Source organism: Phascolarctos cinereus, unplaced genomic scaffold (assembly GCF_003287225.1).
Source record: "Phascolarctos cinereus isolate Bilbo 61053 unplaced genomic scaffold, phaCin_HiC Scaffold_3;HRSCAF=262, whole genome shotgun sequence".
In the NCBI taxonomy this organism is placed as follows: domain Eukaryota; kingdom Metazoa; phylum Chordata; class Mammalia; order Diprotodontia; family Phascolarctidae; genus Phascolarctos; species Phascolarctos cinereus.
The window spans coordinates 147,775,802-147,799,973 of record NW_027555736.1 but is presented as its reverse complement, the minus strand read 5'-3'; the positions used below and the strand labels follow the sequence as shown (position 1 = coordinate 147,799,973).

The 24,172-nt window shown below is 38.4% G+C and overlaps 1 protein-coding gene across 7 annotated transcripts in view; it reads right to left on the bottom strand.

The window, feature by feature from the left end:
* The window catches only part of MAP2K5 (mitogen-activated protein kinase kinase 5), a 282,818-nt gene that overhangs the window by 50,589 nt on the left and 208,057 nt on the right, over nucleotides 1-24,172 (bottom strand). For 5 of the 7 annotated variants that reach the window (XM_078151216.1, XM_078151218.1, XM_078151219.1 and 2 more), the window contains 2 exons: nucleotides 17,128-17,154; nucleotides 16,786-16,818 (listed from right to left, as the gene is read on the bottom strand). The exons of the other annotated variants lie outside the window; for them this stretch is intronic. In XM_078151216.1, the coding sequence (XP_078007342.1) occupies nucleotides 16,786-16,818; nucleotides 17,128-17,154 (60 nt within the window). The remainder of the gene's footprint in view (nucleotides 1-16,785; nucleotides 16,819-17,127; nucleotides 17,155-24,172) is intronic. 7 annotated transcript variants of the gene reach the window in all.

The window sequence follows — 24,172 nt, the reverse complement described above, 5'->3', positions numbered from 1 at the left end:
TGATGTATCAGCACAAAAAGCTTAGGATATGAGTAATTAATAATGGTACGACATATTTATTGCCACAATTAGTAGGCATAAGTATGTTGCATGCAAAAACGAGTACAGTGAAAAATTCAGCCACTCTTTGAGGCCACAATTTATTTAAAAAATTAAATTAAACAATTTAAAAAGCATTTTTGACTACAGGATACATAATGAACTGGTCTAATTCACAGAGCTTCATCAGCAGGGGAGGGTGTGAGCTTTGAGTTTAAGAAGGTTTACCAAGGGACATCATCAAGAAAGGAGGCTTTTGACCTACCCCTGTTGGAGATCAGAGAACTATCCTTTACTCATCCTAGTCCACATCAAGCCCTGAGCAGGGAAAGTGAAAGATGATTCAATTTCCACACTGGGTCACCCCATGCTCCAAGTTGCCAGATGTGACAAATTACATGTGTGGGCATTTTGGTGTGAAGTTCTGTCCACTGGGTCTAGGCTGACAGTAGCAGCTCATTTAATTTGTCTCAGGTGGGGCTGGAACTAAGGGCCAAAGGCCTGAAATTTTAGCCACTGAAACACCCACCTTACCCATAAAATCTTAAATCACGGGAGAACAGCTATTATCCAAGTAAGCATCACTACCAGATAGCACATTAAAACACACACACACACACACACATGCATGTATGTGTACATACACAAATCACATACATAATATATGTATATATATGTGTACATATACACACACACCCCAGGTTCAAATGCATCAGTCTGTACGTAATTTAGATTTCAAGATCTCAGTGATTTTCTTCATTTTCTCACATTAAACATGATTACGAGATGCCTCAAAAGTGGGGGGTGGAGAAGATTTTTAAAAAATCAAATCAACCCTATGTATTCTGCATCATTTTTCAAGACTTCCATTGGTCTTTAAAGATTTACCAAAGAGAAGCCTAAAGATTGTAGGTTTTGTAAAATTCCATAAAAAGCCAGCGTACAGTAACTGGAAAACAGATTCATCTTTCAACTGTAACTTCTAATTGCTTCCTTTCTGAAGCAAACAAGAACATTTTTTGCCTTTCTTTTTTTAGCCTCTTGTCTTTCACAAGCTACCAGTGCACAGCAATGGGGAAGTGTCTGCACAAACACTACAAACACATACACATTCCTTTTAAATAGCTAAGGCATAGCATGAAGCATACCTGGCTTACACCAAAGGGACTTCATTTGAAAAAATAAAACAGTTATTGTTCCTCTTTCTCCATATACTCCCGATGCATTTTTATTGCTTTTTCATAAAACACTGCAGCAAATAATCAAGCATGACCACTGACATCCACAAGATTGAGTTTTAGGAACCATTAAATGAGCTCACCCTCATGGGAAACCTCCTGCTCAGGTTGGTCTAAAGGTAATTATTCAGCAATTCCTACCTGTGGTTTTACCTTGTTCCTATATAGTGTCTGAATTTCATACACTGGTAAGGTCAATTTCAGTCTTGGTAAAAGTGAGACTAAACATAGTCTACCCAGGATCTAAATTATGATGTAAATGTACTTACTGGCATTTTATGAGTGTCTATGTGCAGAAATATGAATGAAAACTGGTCACAACACTATGCAAAAAACAGAACTGGTCAAATCCAAAAGGAAGAAATAGGAAGGAAAATAATCTTTCCCAAGTTCCTAAGTGAAAAGTTAAATTCTTTTTCTTATAGTGAATGCAAAGTTTGTCCAAATTTAGATATATAAACCACATAATTCCATCAAAGGGAAACAAATCTGGTATGTCTGTGTCCTGAAAAACCAACAAGCCAGAACTCAGGTCAGAGCTGTGAGATCTCACGGGAAGCCCTGAGCCCATATCCCTACACACCATACATCTTCTTGAACACTCAACTGCTGTTTAAAATAATTATTGCCATTTGGCACCTGAATTGCATGTACATGGAAAAACATAATTCTAAAAGGCTGCCAAATGTATGAGAACTTGTGATATTAGTTTTGATCTTTTCAGACAAATTTAAAGGCTGTGTGCCCCAGTTCAAAGACCCTACATTCCATATGAACATGAGCTCTGCTGGGATGCAAACAAAACATGATCTGTGGAGGGGTTTTAAAAGCTGGCTGAAGGGTACATAGCATTGGTTGAAATGACAGTTAGCATGTGAGGAACAAAGAGAGAAAAACAGAAACATGAGAGGGAGAGAGAGAGAGAAAGGCAGAGAAGGAAAGAGAGAGATAAAGAAAGAGGAAGGCAAGAGACAGGAAAAGGTGGGGGGAAGGCGGGAGGGAGAGAGAGAGAGAGAGAGAATACTACATACTGCAAAATGAAGAAGTTCAGTCAGGATGTTCATCAGGGTTTGGAAAATCATAATGCCATCTGCTATTCTGGACCTCAGAACATCAGGGATCTCCTGGGCCCAGCAACCCCCCTTTCCAAGAGGAAGGAAGGAACTTACATACTCCCTGGAATGCTGCCTCCATTCTGGAATAGAGGCAGCACCCTAGCCAACAAGCTTGGAGCTCCTTTTGAAAACATTTGCATTGCATACAGTATTTCTCCTAGTTTAGGGAAAATTAACAGCAAACTCAGAGATAAAACAATGTCAGTGCCTCAGTCTGAGCTTCTGGAACTGCCCTTGGCATCAGACGTCATTTCAGGGTGTGTAAGTCCCATCAGAGTGGATTAAATGAGTATTACCCTACAGCTGGATAAGACTTCACAACAGGGCAACATATGTTAAATGACAGAAGTCAAAACTGGCCCCACCAGGCTACTGCCCATTCACAGAGTGCTATTCACAAACCTCTACCACCAAGAAATTAACTCATGAATAATATATCAGGCTTCACCGACAATTCAAAGTGCACTACTTCTTCAATGACCACACAGACATTTAAAATTTTTGTTGGTAAAGGTCTATTCTAATTAATCTAGTGGATCAAAACCACTTTCTTTGAATTTACCCAGCGCAATTGGGAAATAACAGAAATACGGCATATTTCAGAAATTTTTTTTTAAAAGACTACCATGCACTCAAAAAACCCAACAACAACAGTTCTTCCTAACTCATATACTTTATTTTTATACTTTTTAAAATATCAGGAAAAATCACTTCTTTTGGCTCACTTCTTTGGTAACATTTTAATTTTTGCTGAATTCTTTCTACTCCCCCTCCTATCAACTCATAAATATGAATTAAATATAATTATAAATGAACAGAACATTAACTTTTGGATTACTGCTGTGTTTTGGTAGAATGTTAATGTTATTTCTAAAGAAATAGTTACTACCAAAAGAAAAAATAATTACTAAAGGAATCATGGCCTTCATGGTAACTTATTTTAAATCTTCCAATCAGCTAAACTACATGATTTTGAACAGACTGGACTTTTCAAAGACAGCATTAGATTTCTAAAGCTGCACCTTATGTAAAAAATGGATGCTCGGTTTTTGGTTTCTCCAATCATATATTCCTAACACTATGAGGTGGAGAGGTGAGCAACCATAAGGCCAAGTGGTTACAGAGCTCACCTTGGTGTTGGGAAGACTTCACTTGAAGTTTGGACTCTGTAACATTCTGGCCATGTGATAATGGACAAGTTGCTCATTTCAGTGATCCAGAGACTATCTAAAAACATCACAGGTCAAATACAGAACAGCATCAGGGAGGAAGTTTCTATGCTGGGGAAGCACCTAATACTGATAAAACCATAGGTCTGGACCAAATTAAGACAAGACAAAATACTGTGACATAATGGTTGAGTTAACAGAACCTTCAGAGTATAATATACGTCTTTTTAATCTTGGCTATTTAATACTTATAAGTTTCTACTGCAACTTCTATAAGTTATAAAATCCTTAAATACTATATGAAAAATAGAAGTAGATGATTTATGCTTAGCATGGTTGGGAGCTCTTGGCCTACAGGAATTGCTCTCCTCCCCAAGTGAGTATTTTTTATCTACTGTAGGCTAGGAAATCAAATAACTAAGTTTGATAGAATTATGTCTAACTAAGCTTTGAGTAAAGACCTGAGTAGCTCTTCTATGGTAAAGCATATAGATTTTATAACCTTTAGTTTGGCAGAATCCTTTTTTATTTTTGGCTTTCATTGGGATTTTAAATTGTATTATGGATATTTGGAGAGGTCAGGTGATTGCCAAATAAGTGAAGGATTATTGTACCACAGGGTTTGGTTTGGTTTTGTTTTTTTCCTAACACAAGAGAATCCGATCTATGAAAAGTGAAGAGAACTTTTCTTTGAATAATTCTGAAACCAAGGCAAGTGCTGTAACTACCTAGGGTAATGCCAACCCTTAAAGGGTGTGACCAGTTAAAAAAAATATAAGACAGGACAAGCTTAACCAACTAAAAAGGCAAAGTGGGGTCATTATTTGTATTATGAAAGGGTTCTTGTATTTGCAAAAAGGATTCATCTCAAAGTTCTTTTAAGCCCCACAAACTTGTGTTTGTTTAAAGCTCAGACAAAATTGCTTGTGAAAATCGTGGTTGTATATAAATTTAAGCAAGACATTTGATTACACAAAGTGAAATACATCTGAATTTCAAATTATACATTAATAACAAATATGTATCTGTTAACTTTTAGCAAACTTCCCTTCGACTTTTCTCTGCTCTTCCTCAAACCTATATTAATTCTTCCTAAAAACTGAATTTTTATTGATATTTTTGTTTTTATACTGCCCAATATTTCTTCCAATATCCCTCTAGATTAATTCTTAAATGCAAGTCAACAAATAAAAATATTATAAACCAACAAGCAATGTTAGAGACAGGCAGTTTCCAAACGACAAACAAACTGTGCTCTGAAAGTTCTTTTGTAAATAAGATGTTTGGAAATTGAAACATTTTTTCCCACTAAAATATTGGTTAGGTTCCTAGGCTAACCCACCAAAGTGGGAGTGGGGAAGGAACAGGAAGATCAATATTCAATGGCTGAGGCAGGTGAGAAGAGGAAGATGTCAACATGGCCCACAGCCCAAAGGAGTAGAGAAGAAGGAAAAAGGGAAAGGAAGAAAGAGTAGGGCACTGATGTGGAGCTAGGAAGCTGACTGGCCCCCAGTTAATTCAATTCCATTCCATAACCATTTATATTGAATATCAATTATATGCAAAGTGCTATGTTAGAAGCTGTGGATACAAAGATAAAAGTAGAGGTAGCTCACATTCTGCTGGGGACCACAAGATATAAACTGACTTGTACATAAATGATAATCTGAGAAGAAAGCACTAAAGGTAAGGATCCCAAGAAGCCAGGCAGAGGAGGGGGTGGGTCCTGAGCCTGAGCTGAAGCTTCAGAAAGGCAGGTAGATCTGGAGATGGAATCCAGAGGCAGGGTACTGTGGCCAGACTGGAGTGTGGAAAGGGGAGTAATGTGAGAGAACTGGAAAGAGAAGGTGAGGCCAGACTGGGAAGAGCTTTAAAAGCTAAGCAGAGGAGAGTACATTTAATCCTCAAAGTGACACAGCCAATGAAGGTTCTTGAGTTGGGGAGTGATAGGGTTATTCCTAATTTTGAGGAATATTCTTTTGACAGCTGGAAGATAGACTGGAGAGGGGAGAGACTAGAAGCAGAGAGTCCAAATAGGAGGCTACCCAATCCAATAAACATTTAATAAGTACCTACCATGTGAAGGGTGTTGTGACAAGCAGGCACTGGGGGGTACAAAGACCAAAATGAAGCAGTCTTTACTCTCAAGGAGTTTATATTCTACTGGGTGATGGCGATATAGAATATGTACTTTTAGAAATTAACACAAAATAATTTCAAGAAGGAGAGAATACATTATAACTGTGCTCATTGGGAACTGCCTAAAGGAGAGAGCAGCTGAGCTACAGATTTACTAGGAGTTGAGAAGTCTATAAGCAGAGTTATGAGGGTACACTGCAATAGTCTAAGAGAGAAGCGATGAGGGCCTGAATAAAGCTAGTGGTTGTGGAACTAGAGAAAAGGGGATGGATGCAAGAGACATGGAGATAAAGGGCCAAAATTTAGTAATCAATTTGGTGAGGGTGGTGCACTCAACAGAAACAGGGATATCTAGAAGAGGGGATAGGGTTTTTTTTTTTGGCGGGGGGGGGGCTAGGGGAGGAAGTGAGATGAGTTCTGTTTTAGTAGGTTAAGTATAAGATACCTATAGGATATTCAGGGGGAAACATCCAACAGGTGTCTGGCAGGCAGAAAAGCCAAGCAGATAAGTGGGAGATGAAACAGGCAGCAGCTGTGGTCATAGAATCTAGTTCTGATGCAATAAAAGGTTGTTTTGTTATTTTTGGAGGGGGAGGGAGAAGAAAATGGGAATAAACGCAAGGCAGGAGAATGTAACTAGAGACCTTTAGGGATGCTCTAGTGGAATGGTAATAGGAAAGAAAGTGGGGGTAAGAAGGCAACAGTGGTTATGGGAAAAGGAAGGAAGAAAGGGAAGCAGAAATAGGAGAGAAGAGGAATTCCTATGGTAGTACTAGTGAAGAAATGTTCCACTGAAGTTGTGTAGTGAAAGATGGTATGGTAGAATGGAAACAGCCCTGAGCACGGAGTTACAAGACACAGGCTCAAGTTCCAGCTCCACCACTTAGCTATGAGACTATGAGCAAAATCACTTGAGATGGGGAAGGAAACAAGCATTTATGAAATAACTACTAAGTGCCGGGCACTCTGCTAAGCACTTTACAGATATTATCTCATTTGATTCTCACAAAACCCTAATGATGTAGGTGTTATCATTATCCCCATTTAACAGCTGAGAAAACTGAGGTGAATGGAGGACTGCCTAGCTGCAATTTAACTTCAATGAAACTCAGTTTCCTCATTTGCAAAATGAGAGTCTTGCCCTGGTCTAGTTTTTGTGGACTAGCTTAGTTGGTTGTTATGAGTAAAATGTGGCAGAAATATTATCGATGTATTATTGTCTGTATCTAAGGGAGACACTTAAGTATGTCAAAGTCAGGGACTGACTGCATTGGTACACACACAATTTTAGCATTTCTCATTATGAAATTCCACTTAGGGGTGCCCCAAGCCTTCTGCAAGTTCTTGGGACTTTAAAGATCAATTATACTTAATGAACTAGCTACATATAATTAGGCCCACTACAAGGAACCAGATTTCTTTTTGTCCATGACAAAGGCAATATGTGTGCACAGAGAAAGGGATTGGGAGGAAAATCCCCAAAAATGCATTTACAATGAAAGCAACTGCACTACTGGTTCTGGAACCTCTCTACTTATCTTAAAAGTGAATGGTTGCAAGGCCAGCCCTTCCCCCAACAGTGTAGTGGCCTAAGTTTCCCTCTTCATACCCCTTCCTCTCTTTACTCTATCAAAAGCTTATTTTAGGAAAAGACTTGATAAGCATCTACTCTTCAGTGAAAACATCTTACACCATGCTGCCTGTTTGTTCCCACATCTCTGAAGGGCAGCGAGGAAAGGGTGTGAGCAGCCCGAGTCACAAAAGGGAGACGTCTTGGGTGAAGAGAGCAGATGAGGACGAACACTCACCACATCTATACCTGTTTCTTCCCTGTGCACTGCCTGACAAACTGACGTTCTCAATCCGGGAGCAGCTTCTGTAAACTCCCTTTTGTCTGCCTCACTCCTTTGGATTTTCCAAGGGAGACAGACACCTGTGCCTTCACTCTGCGAGAACTGAAGGATCAACTTGGAGGAAAACGTCCCTTCAACACCGAGGGTTCTTCCCTGAGGCCTTGCAGACTGCGTATATTCCCTCCTCCCCCAGGACCCCGCACTGACTACCCTATTTTAGTGGCAGGAAATGCCTTGAAGAAAAGGGGATTAATTTCTGGTTGTGGAATGCTATGCATCGATTTGTTCATAGGGGTGGAATTTATTGTGGCGGTGGTGGCAGTTGGTGAGGCATTCTTAGCACTCATGAAATCATGCCAAATAAAGCAGCTACTCGACTTGCTCATAAGACCTGCTGGGACTACCAGTTAAACACAGGCCTGTGCTCAGCCACGGACATCACAATCAAAGAAATAACTCTTTAATCTGTGAACAAGACCTATCTGTGAGTCTGAGTATGCTATGCCTATTGTCTCAAAGAGTCTGTGATATCAAGGGTCAACACTTCCCAAGAAGTCATCTACTGAGACCCATCTCATGCACCTTAAATGAGCCTTTCTCTTAAAAGACAGAGTTAGGTACACAATCTCTTAAAGAACAATTCAATTGTTTCCCTCCTGCTGTTTTTATTTCTCCTTGGCCTACCTCTGTTTGCCCACATAGTTTCCACAAAGGCAATCTCCATATGCCAGAATATTCTATTGCCTTCTTTCTAAACCCAATCTTAAGATCACCTCATCTGAAAGGCCTTCCTAGAGCAGGTAAAAGATAAGGAACTCACAACTAGAATCATTCACACACATACGTATACTTATAATAGGCAGCCTGACACAGTACAAAGAAAGCTGGACTCGTAGCCAGGAAGACCTGGGTTCAAGTCCTACCCCCCCCCCAACATATACCAGTTGTAAGACCCTAGGCAAGTCACTCTCAATGCCCTCGGCAACTCTCTAGGACTATGAGTTATAAAGAAGATGCCAACTGGTGATGGTAGAGGGTACAATTTTCTCAACAGACGCTATTCACACCAATGAAACCACTGATTTAATAAAAATACGATTATATATTTTTTTAAAAATCATGATTACATAATTTTTTGCACATACCTAATGAGTGAATCAATTTTTCAATTATACCCAAAGTAGGTAAAAAATGTTAAACTTAGGAATTATTCTTTGAATTTTAAACAAATTAGCTAATTGTCTAATAGGTTCTACCTTGATTACAAATCATCAGGGATCACTGATAAAGCTATGCTTGCATTTCACAAGTACACCAGATTTCCTCAATCTTGCAATTCACCTTAATGCAGCAAGCACAATCAACATTTTCCTATCAACATATCTGATCAAGATACAAAGCACAACCCAAATAAACAGATGAATGGCTTGTGGAATGGAAGTATAAACAGGAGACTAATTAATTAATTTGCTAATTTTTCTTTTTTGCTATGGGCATTAGGTGGACATTCAACTTAAGCCATAATGTGTCTGGCACACACAAACATATACAAAATATCCCATTCATGGCTGGCAAAATCTTGACAATATCAACTGTCACGAAATCCTGTGAATCCTGAAATAAGCAAAATCTCCCAAGGCCCATGCAGTTTATATTTTTATATGTACTTGTTGTCTTCCCCACTGGGATGTAAATTTCTTGTGAACAGGAACTGTTTTCATTCCTTGTACTTCTATCCCCAGTGTCTGATACAGTGCCTTGTAATAATTGTTATGTTTTGTCTTTGTTCTTAAAGAGGACCGTGGCACCAGGGAGATGATGACATGACTTACAATTGACTTGGATTTGAGTGAGGGAGGACTGTGCCAGGTCACTAGCTTCACTTTCTCCTCCAGAGCTATCTAGGTCCAGTGGACAGATATTCATCAGGACTACTGAAGATGGCCTAGGATGCAATGGGAGACCCTGGCCCTTTTAGGCTAAGGTCTTTTCAGGTTGTCACTTTGAGTGAGGTAACACCCATTCAGTGAACAAGCCTCTTTAAGAAGTGAGTCAAGAGATGGCCCCTTTAATGAAAAACAAAATCAAACTGGGAGGGGAAGACCCTCAAGGGTTACTGGCCAAAAGAGAAAACAGTTCCTATTTACATCCACTCTGAGCCAGGAGGGCCCAAAAAAATAAGCATCAAGTGATGCTTGGGCAGGGACCAATCTATGAGTTCCAGAGTGAACTGGGTTTAAGGCTTGGTTCCCTCCCCCCTCTCCGCCAAAGGGGTAAAGTGACTTGCTCAGGATCATACAGCTAGTAAGTGTCAAGTGCCCGAGGTTAAATGAACTCAGGTCTTCCTGAATCCAGGGCTGGTGCTCTATCCACTGCACCATCTAGCTGCCCCAAGGCTTAGTCTTTGAGAAAGAAATCTAGGCAGTAAACCCCAGAGAGGAGAGAGAGAAGGGATGGTGAGCTAAGTTACCCAACTGGAACAGTATTTATACAGCATTTTCAATTTTGCAGAAAGTCTTACAAATATTTTCTCATTTTATATTCACAACAACCTTGGGAAGTAGGTGCTATTATTATTATTCTTATTTTACAGATGAGGAAAACAAAGGAGAGAGATGTCAAGAGACTTGCCTAGGGTCAGACATGGAGTGTCTGAGGTCATATTTGAACTCAGATCTTCTTATCTCTAGGCCTAGTGCTCTATCCACTGTGCCCTGTAGCCCATAGTAGATACTTAAATAAATATTTGTTGAATGATTGATTGTACCATGCCCTTTATTCCACAGGAAAGGCTGGAGGCATCCACTCCTTACTTAGGCATATACCCTACCGACAAAATTTCACATATTGTACTCCATTATTTGGATTCTCCTGGCAACCCTCAATTATGTTCTAGACTGCAATCAGGCAGAGAGGAAACTGTGGACAGAAAATTAGAAAGTTGGGGCATTAGACACCCACCTACAGGGATAAGAATTGACAGGGGATGGGAAAGAGACAGACACAAGGGAAGAGATTAAGCAAACAATAACAAGGCCAACACAGCAGTCTGGAGCCATTTAGTATAGGGGCAAATAGCCCTACACACCTCAATAGTTCCTGAGGGCATCACTAAATGGGGAGACAGAAAAATTGCCAACTAGAACAGCTGGGGAGATTCAATTAAATAAAAAGCTAAGCTTTAGACATCTGAATAGTCTCTGACACTATGTGAAAGCATGTTATAATAATTGATGCTTATAATGATTACTGAGTTATAAAAGGTTAAATTACATTTCGTATCCTTTGTTTACTATGGCAGGGAAATGTGTACTACATTTTCAGTTATCTGGAAAATTTACCTACACGCAATGTTTCATTCCCCAAAGATGACAGATAACAATAATTTTAAAAAATGATGATTATATTTATAACAGCATTTCATATATAACAGTAATAATTTCTCTCCTTGGACCTCAAATGAATTTACCAAGTATTATACTGTATTATAGTAAAGGACGTATAGTGTTTATGTCCTATCTTCCTACTACATGGTGAGTTTTGAAAGGAAAAGGACTGTGTTTTCACTGGCTGTTCCCAAGCTTAGAATGCTCTCCTTCCTCCTCTCCACTTCCTTGCTTCCCTGAAGTCTCAGCTAAAACCCTCCCTTCTACAAGAAGCCTTTCCTGGTCCTCCTTCCCTCTGAGATTGTGGCAAGTTTATTCTGTCTCTATCTTTTCTGGACACAACTGTTTACACGTTCTCCCCCTCATTGGACTGTGAGCTTCTGGAGAGCAGGGACTGCCATTAGTCTTTTTTTGTATCTCCATGTTAACACATAGTGCCTGGCACACAACAGGCACAACAGGCATCTGCCTGTTGACTGACTGATAGCATCTTTATAAACTCGATCTCTCATGGAGCTTACCGCCATGCTATTCACAAAGCAGATGCATAACACTGTCTATTGAATCAAACAACTGAAAATTTACTGCATATAAACATATAGTGCTATTATGACGAATGAACCTTTTACAATGCTAGCACTGGAGTGCGGGGGAGGGATGCTGATCTTGTGGATTGTGTTAAATCCTGATTTTTCACTGTATTCTTTTCCAGGAGGTAGTAGTGACTGTGCCCATGTTAATACTATCATGCCAAAGTTGCTATTAATTTATCACCTGCTTTTGGGAGGGAATGTACTTCATAAAAGGGAAGGATGCTGGGAAGCATCTCTTATGTGTCAAGGACCTGTGAATGCATTGGATTGGGAAATCTGTCTACTAAGACAGATCAGAATCTTTCTTGACTTTGAGTCTTAGAGAGTATTCTGGAGGTCAGAGGAATTGAGACTTGTTTATAATCACAGATCTAAGTAAATATCTGAAGTTGAATTCAAACCCTGGTCTTACTGACTCCAAGATCAGAGCCCTGCCCACTATGCCACGATGCCCTTCTGTTGGTCAAAATAAAATGTTTTGGAAAGAGAAATCATAAGAGACTTATTAAGGTTGAACTGTTTACATTCCTGCATGGAAAAATGACATTTATAATTCATGAGACCTTTGTCAGTATTGGGGTAGTTGGAGGGAAAAAAATTATATGTATAGATACAGATAGATAGATAGAGGGCACAGGATGAGTTGAAGATGAAGGGGTCATATTTGGAGAATAAAATTAAGGAGTGAGAGAGGATTATACCAGGAGAAGAAGAAAGGAAGAGATAGAACAAGGTAATTAACTCACAAAAAAAAACAGAAAAGAAAAGGCTCTTACAGTGGAGGTGAAACAGGGGAAGGTGAGAGGGAATGAGTGAATCTTATTCTCATAGGATTTGGCTTAAGGAGGGAATAGCATATACACTCAATTGGGTATGGAAATCTGTCTTATCCTACAGGAAAATAGGGGGAGAAGGGGACAAGAGAGCAGGGGAATGATAGAGAGGAGGGCAGACTGGGAAAGGGGGTAATCAGAAGCAAACACTTCTAAGGAGGGACAGGGTCAAAAGAAAGAATAGAACAAATGGGGGGTGGGATAGGATTAAGGGGAATAGAGTTAGTTTTTCACAACATGACTACCATGGAAGTGTTTTGCATAACTGCACATGTATAACCTATATTGAGTTGCTTACCTCTTCAATGAGGGTGGGTGGGGAGGGAGGAAGGGAGAAAATTTGGAACCCAAAGTTTTAAAAACATATGTTTAAAAAAAATGTTTTCACATGCAACTGGGAAATAAGAAATACAGGAAATGGGTACAGAAGTCTGTCCTGCCCTACAGGAAAATAGAAAGGGAAGGGGATAAGAGAAGGGGAGAGAGAGAGAAGAGAGGGCAGACTAGGGGAAGGGATATTCACCCATCTTGGTGTGGGGGGAGGGGCGAGTTGGGGTGAAAATTTGGAACTCAAAATCTTGTGGAAGTGAATGTTGAAAACCAAAAATAAATGAATTTAAAAACAAAACAGAACAAAATGCAATGTTAAGAATGACAGGATGCATAAGCCATAAAATATAAAATAAGTTATTTTTCAATATAAAAACAAAACAAAACAAAATGTTTCAATCATTTTTTTTTTTAAAGAATGAACACTGAGGGAGGGGGAATGGTGACACTGGGTATGGCATGGGCCCTAACGTAGTTTACAAACTAATTCAGTCAGGACAGATGTGTGATGTACAAAATATACTGACCAAAACTCAAAATACATAAACACTTGCTATCTGGGCATGTCACTTAACTTCTCTGGGTCTCAATTTCCTCATCTGCAAAATGGAGGGATTGGACTTTTAAGGTCCCTTCTTGGTCTAAATCTATGATGTTATGATTTTTAATAATTTTCCTACTTTTGGAAGAGGCAGAGCCTACCTACTGGAGAGCATGCAGGGGTTAAGGTCAGGGAAATCTGGCTTTAAACCTAACTACCTGGTATTTGTCAGCAGTGTGACTCTGAGCAAGCTCCTTAACCATCAGATACCTCCCTAGCACTTAACTTACAAAAGTCGCAGAGAGTTTGGAATCTGTGGTGGCAGAGGGATTTGCCCAACAGGAGGCCCCTCAGACTGACAGAAACCACAGATCCTGTATTCTCATGGCTCTTATTTTGAGAAGAAATACCCAAACCCATGAAATAACAAGATAAATTATAATCGGCTTTGCTTTATGTTATTTTGTACATGACTCTGCATACCTATCTTGTCTGAATTAGGTTGTAAATATCTTCAGCGTAGGTGTCATGCCTGCTATTATTACCACAATGTTACATGACCTAGGAGCACTCAATCAGGAGTAGTGGACAACCATTTTATAATATGGGGTACTTCCTGCACTGAAGGAGTAAACTATTCTTAAACAGGAGGTGCTCCTGGTCACATAGCCCAGGAAGGAAAGGCACCCATGAACCCAGAAAAAGTATTAAAACTCATACTAGGGGCACCAAACCATTTCTTCACCTATAAAATAAAGGGGTTTATAATTAGTGGCCTCTAGAGTCCCTTTTCAAGCTTTAACTCTATGGTACTGGGCTGCTGGATCCCATTCATGTTGAGTTTCACCTTTTATTACTGTTGTTTTTAGTCATTTTTCAGTAGTTTCCAACTCTTTGTGACCCCTTTTGTTTTTTTGGCAAAGATACTAGAGTGGTTTGTCATTTCCTTGTCCAGCTCATTTTACAGATGAGGAGACTAGGTAAATGGGGTTAAGTGACTTGCCCCGTGTTACACAACTAGTAAGTGTCTGAAGCCAGATTCGAAATCTGTAGGCCCAGCACTCTATCCACTGAACCATCTAACTGCCCCGTAGGCTTAGTCTAAATAAAGTGTTACAAATGCTGGGAAATCTGATAAACTCACATGACAAGAGGAGCACAATTATTAAAATATATTGAAGCTCAGATAAGTCATTGGTCCTCCTTCTTTTAGAAGCTATGATACAGAGCTCATCTTTAATGGGTCCCCCAAAACATCCTCCCCTCCGGCTCTTATATGAGTTTTCCACTTGGGTGTAAATCACAAAAAAGCAAACTAATTGTGTTTTCAGTCAAAATAACAAGTTATTTCTTAGTCTCTCATTCAACAAACATGTATTAAGCACCTACCATAGTGCAGACCAGGGAGACAGTTTTTAATTAGTTAGATCTCTATCAGCCTTGGTATTCCACCTCATCACTATCCTCCTTCTTGGACTGGGGGGTGGAGCCACGAACTTCAAACCTTTGTTTAAGGAGAAACACTCCTCTCTCGTCTTTTAAGCTTCATTTTGTGTGTGTGTGTGTGTGTGTGTGTGTGTTTTTAAATTCCAGTTAGATTGCAAACTCCTTGAGGGCAGGGACCATCTTTCTCCATACTGTACTATATTTGTGTCCTCAGCAACTTAGCACAGTACCTGACCTATACTGGGTGTTCAATAAATGCTTATTAAAATACTGGCTATTGAATTAGGTCAGGTGGGGGTAATAATTCTAGTTAGAGAACAAGAGAAGTACAGATAATTATGACGTACAATGTTACATGATAAATGAATTAGAGAGGAGAAGGTACAAAAGCAGAAAGACATTTCTAAATAACTGGCAGTGGAGAAGGTGGTAAGAAATTTCCATTTCTTTTTAGGGTGAGTGCAGGTTGCATATCTGAGTAAGTTAAAGAAGAAAGGACCTAAAGAAAAAGCCACTTAGATGATGTAGTTCTGTCATTCATGTAACAAACCTCTCCACTTCCAACAGCTCATATAGTGATTTTAATATGCTCAGGAATTTGTTGAAAACTAGTCACTTATGATAATTTGGATTTTGCGTGCAACCATTATACATAAATATGCCCTCCCCACCAGCAATAAAAACTAGCTCATCAAACCCCAAAAGTTTCCCAAGAAATCTGTATTAGAGATTCAGGCTGATGGTGCCTGATTGTATATTCTTAGCCTGGCACATGAGAATAGGGCCCTAAGACATGAGGCTATGGTACTGAACGTGGGAGGCTATAGATTTCTGGAAACATCTCTGAGTAAAACTGAAAGAGGATTGAATTCATGCAGCTCTGTTTAATTTAGAGGACTGCTCGGGATAGGATGCTTCCGGAATGTAACACAAATGGAGAAGATATTGGTGAGCTACTAGATCCAGGAGGTCTGTCTGGTATTTGGGGTAATGGAGCCTCCACTGGCTTCAGGATGATGTGCTCATTTTTGCACAACATGTTTTATGGGTTGCAGGGGATATGTGGACTGACTGATGCTGTCATTAAGGATGTTAGATCGCCATTCTTACTATTATTGTGATATGTGTGTGTTTGTCTTTTTCCTGAGAGGATCTTTATTTTTTCTCCCAAATCTCATAACTGGTTATACAGATGTTTAATTGAGAGGAATAATTATGAATTACGATTTGTTTTTTCTTTCAAACTTTCCTATTTGAATCATTTATTGCTTCATCTCTCTAATTAGAAGTATTTAAAATATTACAAAATTAAAGTTTTAAAAATAAACATTGCTAGTGGGAAAGCCTAGCCTGGAAAAACTATGATTTTTTTTTTAATATCAGTGTTTCTTCGTTGGGAGCCCTATATAGGGCAAAACAGCTAATTTACCAAAATGAGAAATTTAAAATCAGAATAACAAATGGGAAAAGTTACTTGAGAGATGGGTTAGTGCCCTCAAAGAACAGTGATATTATGAACTACATAGCTAGCTATTATCGAAGACATAATGATTTAAAATATAAATATGGTAGTTCAAAGTAAAGGAAGTTAAGGTCACATATTCTGGGAAAATGTCTAATTAGGAAATTAAAGCTGAACCAGTGACCTACAGCTTATGTACAATTAGCTCCCCAATATGCTTTGGGTAAATAAAGAAAGGAAGACAAATTTCATCCCACTTATGGTTGCTGTTCACCTCTGACCCTCAAATGCCAAATGACTTTAAATATCTGTTATGAAATAAATGATACCCCTTTAATTTCCGGCTCCATCCTCTGTCTGGAGGGGGAGAGGATCAATTATTATGTATTCTGTCTTTAGGGCCTCATGTCCCCATAAGTATCTATCTGTGTGTGGGGCAGTCTGTTGTTGTAGGGATTCTCTGTTCGAACTGAAAGAAGAGAATGTGGGACAGGGGCAGCTCATGTAACACAGCTCAATGCCATACAACACAACTTGCTCTGAGGATGTTGGGCATTGTGCTTCATTAGGAAACAAAATATAAGCTTTCCACACCATTAGGAATGACTTTAGGAGTGAAAGCACATAAGACGGTGCCTCACCTCATCAACAATGCACTGCAGTAGCTGGAGAGGCTGCAATGGGAAGAAGAGAGGAAAAAGTATTAGCCTATATGCAATATTTTACAGTGGAGTGGAAAGAAAAAATCATTAATGCAATAAAATATAGCAAGATTAATCAACAGCAGCAAACTCTTATAAAAACATTGATGCTCAGGATGTTCTATTATTTCTAATGGTACCTAATCTAATACAGGCAGTTAAAGGTTTGCATTTTCTTCAAAATGCAATTTGCTAAGTTTAAAACAAGGCATTCAAGCATGCAAAGGAAGCAGCCATCAGGAAAAAGAAAAGTGAATTTTTTTCTGAACTCATAAAGCTTACCATTAAAGATCCCTGGTTTTTCTGAATCTGAAAAAAGGCAATATGTAATTAGCATGTCATAATCAAAATGACTCACTTGGACACATTATGATCACTGAGAGAAAATTATTGCATTGCTGGTGGCAATTTGTGGGCATGTGTTAACACAATTTACATAATGAAAATACACAAATGTTAATAGCTCGCTTCTCATTTATAGGCGAAAGTCAGCAGAATGTTAATTTCACACAACACTTTTTAGTACCCTCCAGGTTGTATTAGAATAGGGAGAAAAACCATAATCCATTTCAAAAGGCTGTTTACGATTCAGATATAAATAATGTTTTATATTGCTAGATTGTGAACACTGGGCTTAATGTTGCAATCATTGCTAATGTTATGAAGCTCACTCTTTTTAAATTAAAAACCGATTTATTTAAAATTGAAATTAAATCATAGTCAGAAATTAGAATTTTGGATTCCTGCCAGTGTCTGCTCACAATTCCCTATTTTGTGAAGAAAACTTTAATTATGTGGTTGAAGTATCTACTTCTAACTCAGGAGAGGGGGCAGATGATCCACCTCTCCTAAAGTTTTCCCACCATGTTTCCAGGATAGCAATGTTCTCTGGGGAAATCAAATTCACATAAGTTTTGCATTGTTTTTAAGAAAAAGCAAAGACTTTTCATCCAGCCCACCTAGGACTTCCTACTTGCTTCTAATCAAAATTCTGAAGGCAGGCCTGTTTACTCATCTATAACAGTGATAAACTACATTTCTTAGAAAGAATTACTAAAAATGTTGACACCAAATTAATAAAACATCTACTTAGTAATTACAGTATTAAACACTGCAGTGCAAGAAAAATACGCCTGCAGTAATTTTGAAAATTCAAACCCTGTGTATTTTCAGGTACTAAGATATGATCCTGAGAAAGATACTTTTAGGATCCTATTCTTGGCTGCTCTAGAGTATCATATGCTATTTCTTGGCTTTGCCTGAATATATGAACCCATTGTAGCTGTGCTTCGATGACTGGTCTCCAGCTGGGTTGGTAAATGGGAGGCAAAAAGAATAGGACAAATATAAAATCACCAAATAAACTAGTTGCTTCTTCCTCAACCATCTCACCATTTTGAAACAAACTAATTTGCATGTGTTTATGCTTTGCTTTCTAATTTCTAAGTATTCTTCCATTGGTTTGATTTCTTCCAGGCCAGGGACTACACACACATACACATTCATATTCTCTCTCTCTCTCTCTCTCCTTCCTCTCCCCACCCCTCATCCCTATATAATATACGTATATACTAACAGACTTCTTTCCATTTTTTCCTGCACTCATCAAGGTCACCAGTAAACATCCTCACCAACGCTCTGGATGGAATCACCAAAAAGCACTGTTTAAAGTCTGAAGCAGTTGCTAGGCCACTCTGCTTCAATCTTTTCAGCCTTAACCACAGCTCTGGATCAACGGTAGTTTCCTCCTGACAAAATGATTATTTTCAGTACTGATTTACGGATAGTTACATTTATAATTTGATAGGAAGGCAAAGCTTAAACATTTCACCACTTGGTTGAATTTTACACAGCAAACTAGAAATTTTGCTATAATTCCATCTAACATTTAAAAAGCACTAAAGGCATAAATAGCATCTCCTGAAATAAGAGACATTTGTTTGTAGACCCTCATATCTCAATCTGGCCAGAAGGTTTGGATAAGACTTTGAAAAAAATATTGTTGTTGCACATCAATCACAAGATGTCTTTTTTTTTTTAAATGTCTATCAGTGAAGGAGCATATCCAAGGAATGTAGTGCTGCACTCTTGCAGAAGAAAATTTAGCTAATATTTTCAGCCAAGGATGTGGGTTTTATCCTAACAACATATGCAAAATACTCATCAAAGTATGCAAGTCATTTGAATGGAGAGAAAAATATTTCCATGAATTGCTATTTCAGAGAGTACAGCAAGCAGTTCATCACGTCTTTCTCCACGAAGATAATCAGTTTTCAAGGCGTCTTAAAATTGTACTAGTTTAGCTCTTGCTGTGTAGACAACAAATAATCGAAAAACAGATGTAAACAAAAAACGCCTTTGATGCTACTAACTATACCGTATTTTTTTTTTAGGTTTTAAAAAGAGACATTGTTACCAAGTTTTATTACACGATTTTGATGGCAACATATTATTTGAGATCATCTTCATAAATTTTTCATCAAGGTGGCCTTGCCAGTACCTGAAATTGATTCAAAATGCTTAAGACACTCAATTACTTTTTAACACTGTTACACAACGTGGTGACTTATATCTTCTATTTCACCAGAATTTGATGACGCAACATCATTGTAATTGATTCATTTTCTCAATTAAATAAAGCTACTGTGCTTTTCTTTATATGAATGCCACAGAGACCATAGAGTTAGATGTATTATCTATTTTCTCTGTCTCAAATATATTGCCTTAAAGGCTGCATTCTGTTCCTCTGTTAATTCCACTAGAAAATTTAATGCTATAGTCATATTTTTCAAGTTCTGAACTGCAATGCACTTGACTGTATTTATATTAGGCATATTTTTCACTGTTAAACTCTCTGTTGTTTACCTTTTTCAAGATCACATTACTGTGTGGGCTCAGAACCCATAAAACAAGCCCAAACAAAAGTCAACTTCATAGCCAATGCCTCCACTTTCATACACAGTTCATGAAAAAGTGAAGCTCCTAGTTTTATAGCCCATTCAAAGTAGGTCCAACAGTACTCATTATAAAAATGTTAGCTCCCTTCACTTCCGTTTTTACCCTTGGTCTGCTTTCCCAATGTTTTGTTTCAAGACCAAAGTTCAAGTGAACGGGATGCTGTTGGGGCTGATGTATGATCCACATCTTACAACATATGAACTGGTGCTTATAACTACCTAGTGGGAGTTCTTGTTCTGCCATGTATATATTTTGCCTTTGCTGAGAGTTTCCTGACTGTAACTATTACTTTGGGACAATGAGCAGAGCTATAATTGCCACAATCACACACTTTGCTAATCAGTCTCTAGAACTAGTAGTGTTTTGATCTGTTAATTAGCTGATCCTTTCCCTCTTCCAGGCATTACTTTTATCCTTCTGCCAGCAGTTAGGGCCAAGATTTAAAATGATAATAGCATGGGGATAGGGCATCATTTTGAGGTAAAAAGAGACCTGTGTTTAAATGGAGAGGCACAATTTCATGCTTCACAATCACTGTTTTTGTGCTGCACTATACCCATATTTCCTCTTCTCCGTCATTGATGGGGACTGCCTCTCCTCTTTCTTTGTATATCTTACAGTGCAATGTCTTGCAAATAGGATTCCAGATTTAAAGCTGAGAGGATCCTTAGAGGTCATCCAGATTAGCCCCCTCAGTTTTATAGAGGAGCAAGCTGAGGTGAGCAGTGACACAATGTACCAAGATTACACAGAAAGCAAGGAGCAGAGCAGAGATGTGAATCCTGGGTCCCTGACTTCCAATCTGGTGTCCTTTCTATTATACTGTGCCAAATAGTTGCTGGTTGATCACATGCCTAAAGAGTTTGTATTTTTTAATAATTAGGTTTCCAAGAAAAACTCCAAAACAAAATGCTCAAACCCAACTTTGGAAGCTTAGTAAATAATTTCTATTTTGTTTTCCTGAAGGCTTTATACTGTGTATTTCTAACTAACAAATACAATCAAGGGTGCTATAGTAAATAAAATGCTAGTCTTAGAGTCTGAAGAATCAGGTTTGAGTTCTGCTTCAGACATTTAATAGTTTATAGAACCCTGGAAAAATGACTCCCCCCACCCCAGTTTCTGTTCTCTCATTTGCAAAATGGAGATAACAATTGCACCTTTCTCCTAGAGTCCTACTGAGTACTGCAAGAGTCTCACAATTGAGAATTATGTTATGAAAATCAAAAGACATAATTTTTTTTTGCAAACTTCAAGATCCCATAGAAATATCAGTTGCTGTTATAATAGATTGCAAAGCCAGGTTTGTGTTGTAACTGTTAAAACCATTAGGTGGAAGTGAGATAACAGGCTTCTGTAACCTGATTTGGGGAAATTTCATTGTTAACAATGCAAAAGTTTTCCTTATGTTGCTCCTACCATTTAATACATGCCTCTGGTGATGAAAAGCAACTTTTGACAGACCATCACATTATGTTTCTGTCACCATGGAGATATTTTTGACAGAAAGTGCCAAAGAAGACCTCTACCAGTCCTTTCCCACTCTACTCAAAGGCACAATCAGAAAACTAAAATGAATCCACCTATGTAACTTACAGAAGACACTAGCTATAGCTTTCATTTTCTCTTTTACTCTCTGGAATTATGACTTGCCCTGAAGCTCTTGTCTGAGAGATTTATGTGTGACCTAGGTCAGATCTTCCTATATCAGTTGACAAATTTTCCCTTTACATATTTACTGCTTTTCAAGCTTCTGTTATTTCCTCTTAAATAGAAAAAAGATATAAAACCAAGTCATATAGTTAGAATTTTTAAAGAATGTCATTTTCATTCGCCATGCCATTGGCATGCCATTTGAGTTTCCAATGCTGAACCTCGTTTTTATTTTTTTAAACCTTACACCAATCTTGAGGACAGCAGATATATTCTAAAAGATTGTGCTTCCAAATCAGACACAGCAAGTAATAATCCTGCCATTAGAATTATAGTATTATAAATGGAAACTTCCCTATTCCTGATATTGAATCATTGACTCATTCTATAGGATAGCACAGTTAGAAAATACCTTAGAAATGATCCAGTGGTAAACTCCTCATTTATCATGAGAAAATTGACACCTAGGGAAGTTAGGTGACCTGTTCAAGGCCACACAGTGAGTGGCCAAGCTGAGCCTAGAACCCAGATTTTCTCTTAGTCTGTTTTTGTTTCTAATATACTACAATGATGATGCAATTTTAGAGCAGGAAGAAACTTCAGAGATGACCTATACAAAATGCATTGTTTTACTAATGAGGAAAATAAGGCAGAACAAGTTGAGATTTGTGCAAGATTTGTAGCTAATTTGTTGTGCTAAGACTTGAACTCAAGTCTCTTGACCTGTTAATAAACTCTTTGTTTACAGATTATTATTGCCTCTCCTTATCTGTCTATAGTATACAGGTGCAGAAGCTTACTCAAGGCAAAATTCTTAGGTGAAGGTCTTTTTCTAGGTGGGAAGATTGCAATATATTCAGTTTCACTTGGTTCTGAAACTCATGAAAAAAAAAGCAAACTGCTAAGAGAAGAATGAAAGTATACAGTATGAAAGTATACAGAATGAAAGAATATAATAAAACATTCGTATTTTTTGGGGGGGAGGAAAAGGGGACTTAAAATATTCTTATATTTGTACTTCTGGAATACAGACACAGAGAGCTTTAATGATTTTAAAAAAAGATAACTCTTAACCTTGCAAGACCCCAAACCAAAGATGAAAACTCAACTTCTATAAAAAGTTGTGAAGAGGAAACCTGGGTTCTGGTCCCTAGCTCTGCCATAAATTTGGGCATCCTTGAACTTATCCACTTAACTTGTTTGGGTCTCAGTTTCCTCATCTTTAAAGTAGAGGGGACTAGACTAGGTCTGCTTTCAGGGCTCTCCAGTGATAGCATTCTAATTTCCGGTCACATGCTTTTTTGTGCCAAGGGCACAATTTCTTCAAGATAATACTGAATACAACCACCTGTGAGATTCTTTCCCTTCAAGTGAAAACTAACATGCATATTTCACTGAAGAAGTATTTCTTAAGCACCTATTTCGTGCACAGGTTAGATGTTATCAATTTCTAATGTGCTTGGTCATTTCTTCTCAAGTTAGTACTTGCAGTAATAACACCGGGGGTGGGGGGGTGTGCTCAAACTTTTAAACTCACTCATCTCCTTTTCCCCAAACCTATCCATTCATGCAAACATGGAACCCTTATTGCCCAGAACAATCAACTTAACAATGGCTTTGTTAATTCTAGCCACAAAACACTGTTTTAAAAAAGGGAGGAAGTGATACTTAAATGAAAATGTTAAATTACAGACTAGTTCTCTTAAGGAATAGAAGGATGACTAAAAGAAAAGCAAATACTTCTATTAAGTTATAGGCACAAAATGCATTATGGTGATAAAATGAATAATATTTTTTGATTCCTAGTCATTTAAAGATGACAGTGTAATTCACTTGTGGCTCCATTTCTCTATTGTAAATCAGCATTTTTCTTTATTAAATAAGCCTAGTAGCGGTTTTCAAGCTGTTAACACTTCTGTGAGTCTATTAACTTACCTAGAATCATGCCTAAAACAAAAATAAGTCACAGGAGGACAGAGTTGGAAGCTATAGGAAGACGTAGTAGGAAGCTACTTGACAGGAATCAACCCACTCAAATCTGCCCAGCTGGGAATGGGCTGTGAGGAAGGAAATTTGACTTCTGAAGGCTTGCTATCCCCAAAGTAAATAAACAGGAGGGGTTGGGGGCTGGGATGTGAAGGCTCCAGAATGCCCAGACTCTGCAAGGCCAGGCTGACAGCCTAGAGGAGGGCATGGCTCAGAAACGCAGCACAGCAATAAATTAGATCACTTGGCTCTGACTGTTTCCCCAGTTATCAAGGACAATGCATTTTCACACAAAGTGCAACAGCTGGAGCATCGAGGTACTCTGCAACATTATTCATTTGTTGGGATTGCTAGTGGGTGAACAGCAAAAAGACCTTACTGTTTTCCTGTACTCTTTCATCCTTTGTGTATTTAAAATTGACAGAGCCCATGGTCCACCCTGGATAGGGAGGTGTAGTGGATCCATAGTAAATTACCCTCTTGGGCAGCAGATGGAAGCCTTTATTTTCAGAGCTGGATTTGGTAGGAGGAGACAGGCTTCTGGGCCACAATTCAAAAGATCAATGTGAATCACAAAATTAACCTGTTCCCCAATGTCAAAAGGTCTGGGCCAGGGAGCATGCAGAACACCTACCTATTTAAGATTTTATAGAATTGCAGAAGGAATTTCAATGAAATTCAATTGAATGAAAAAGGTATTTTTATTTCAAGACCTGGTTAAAGTAAAATC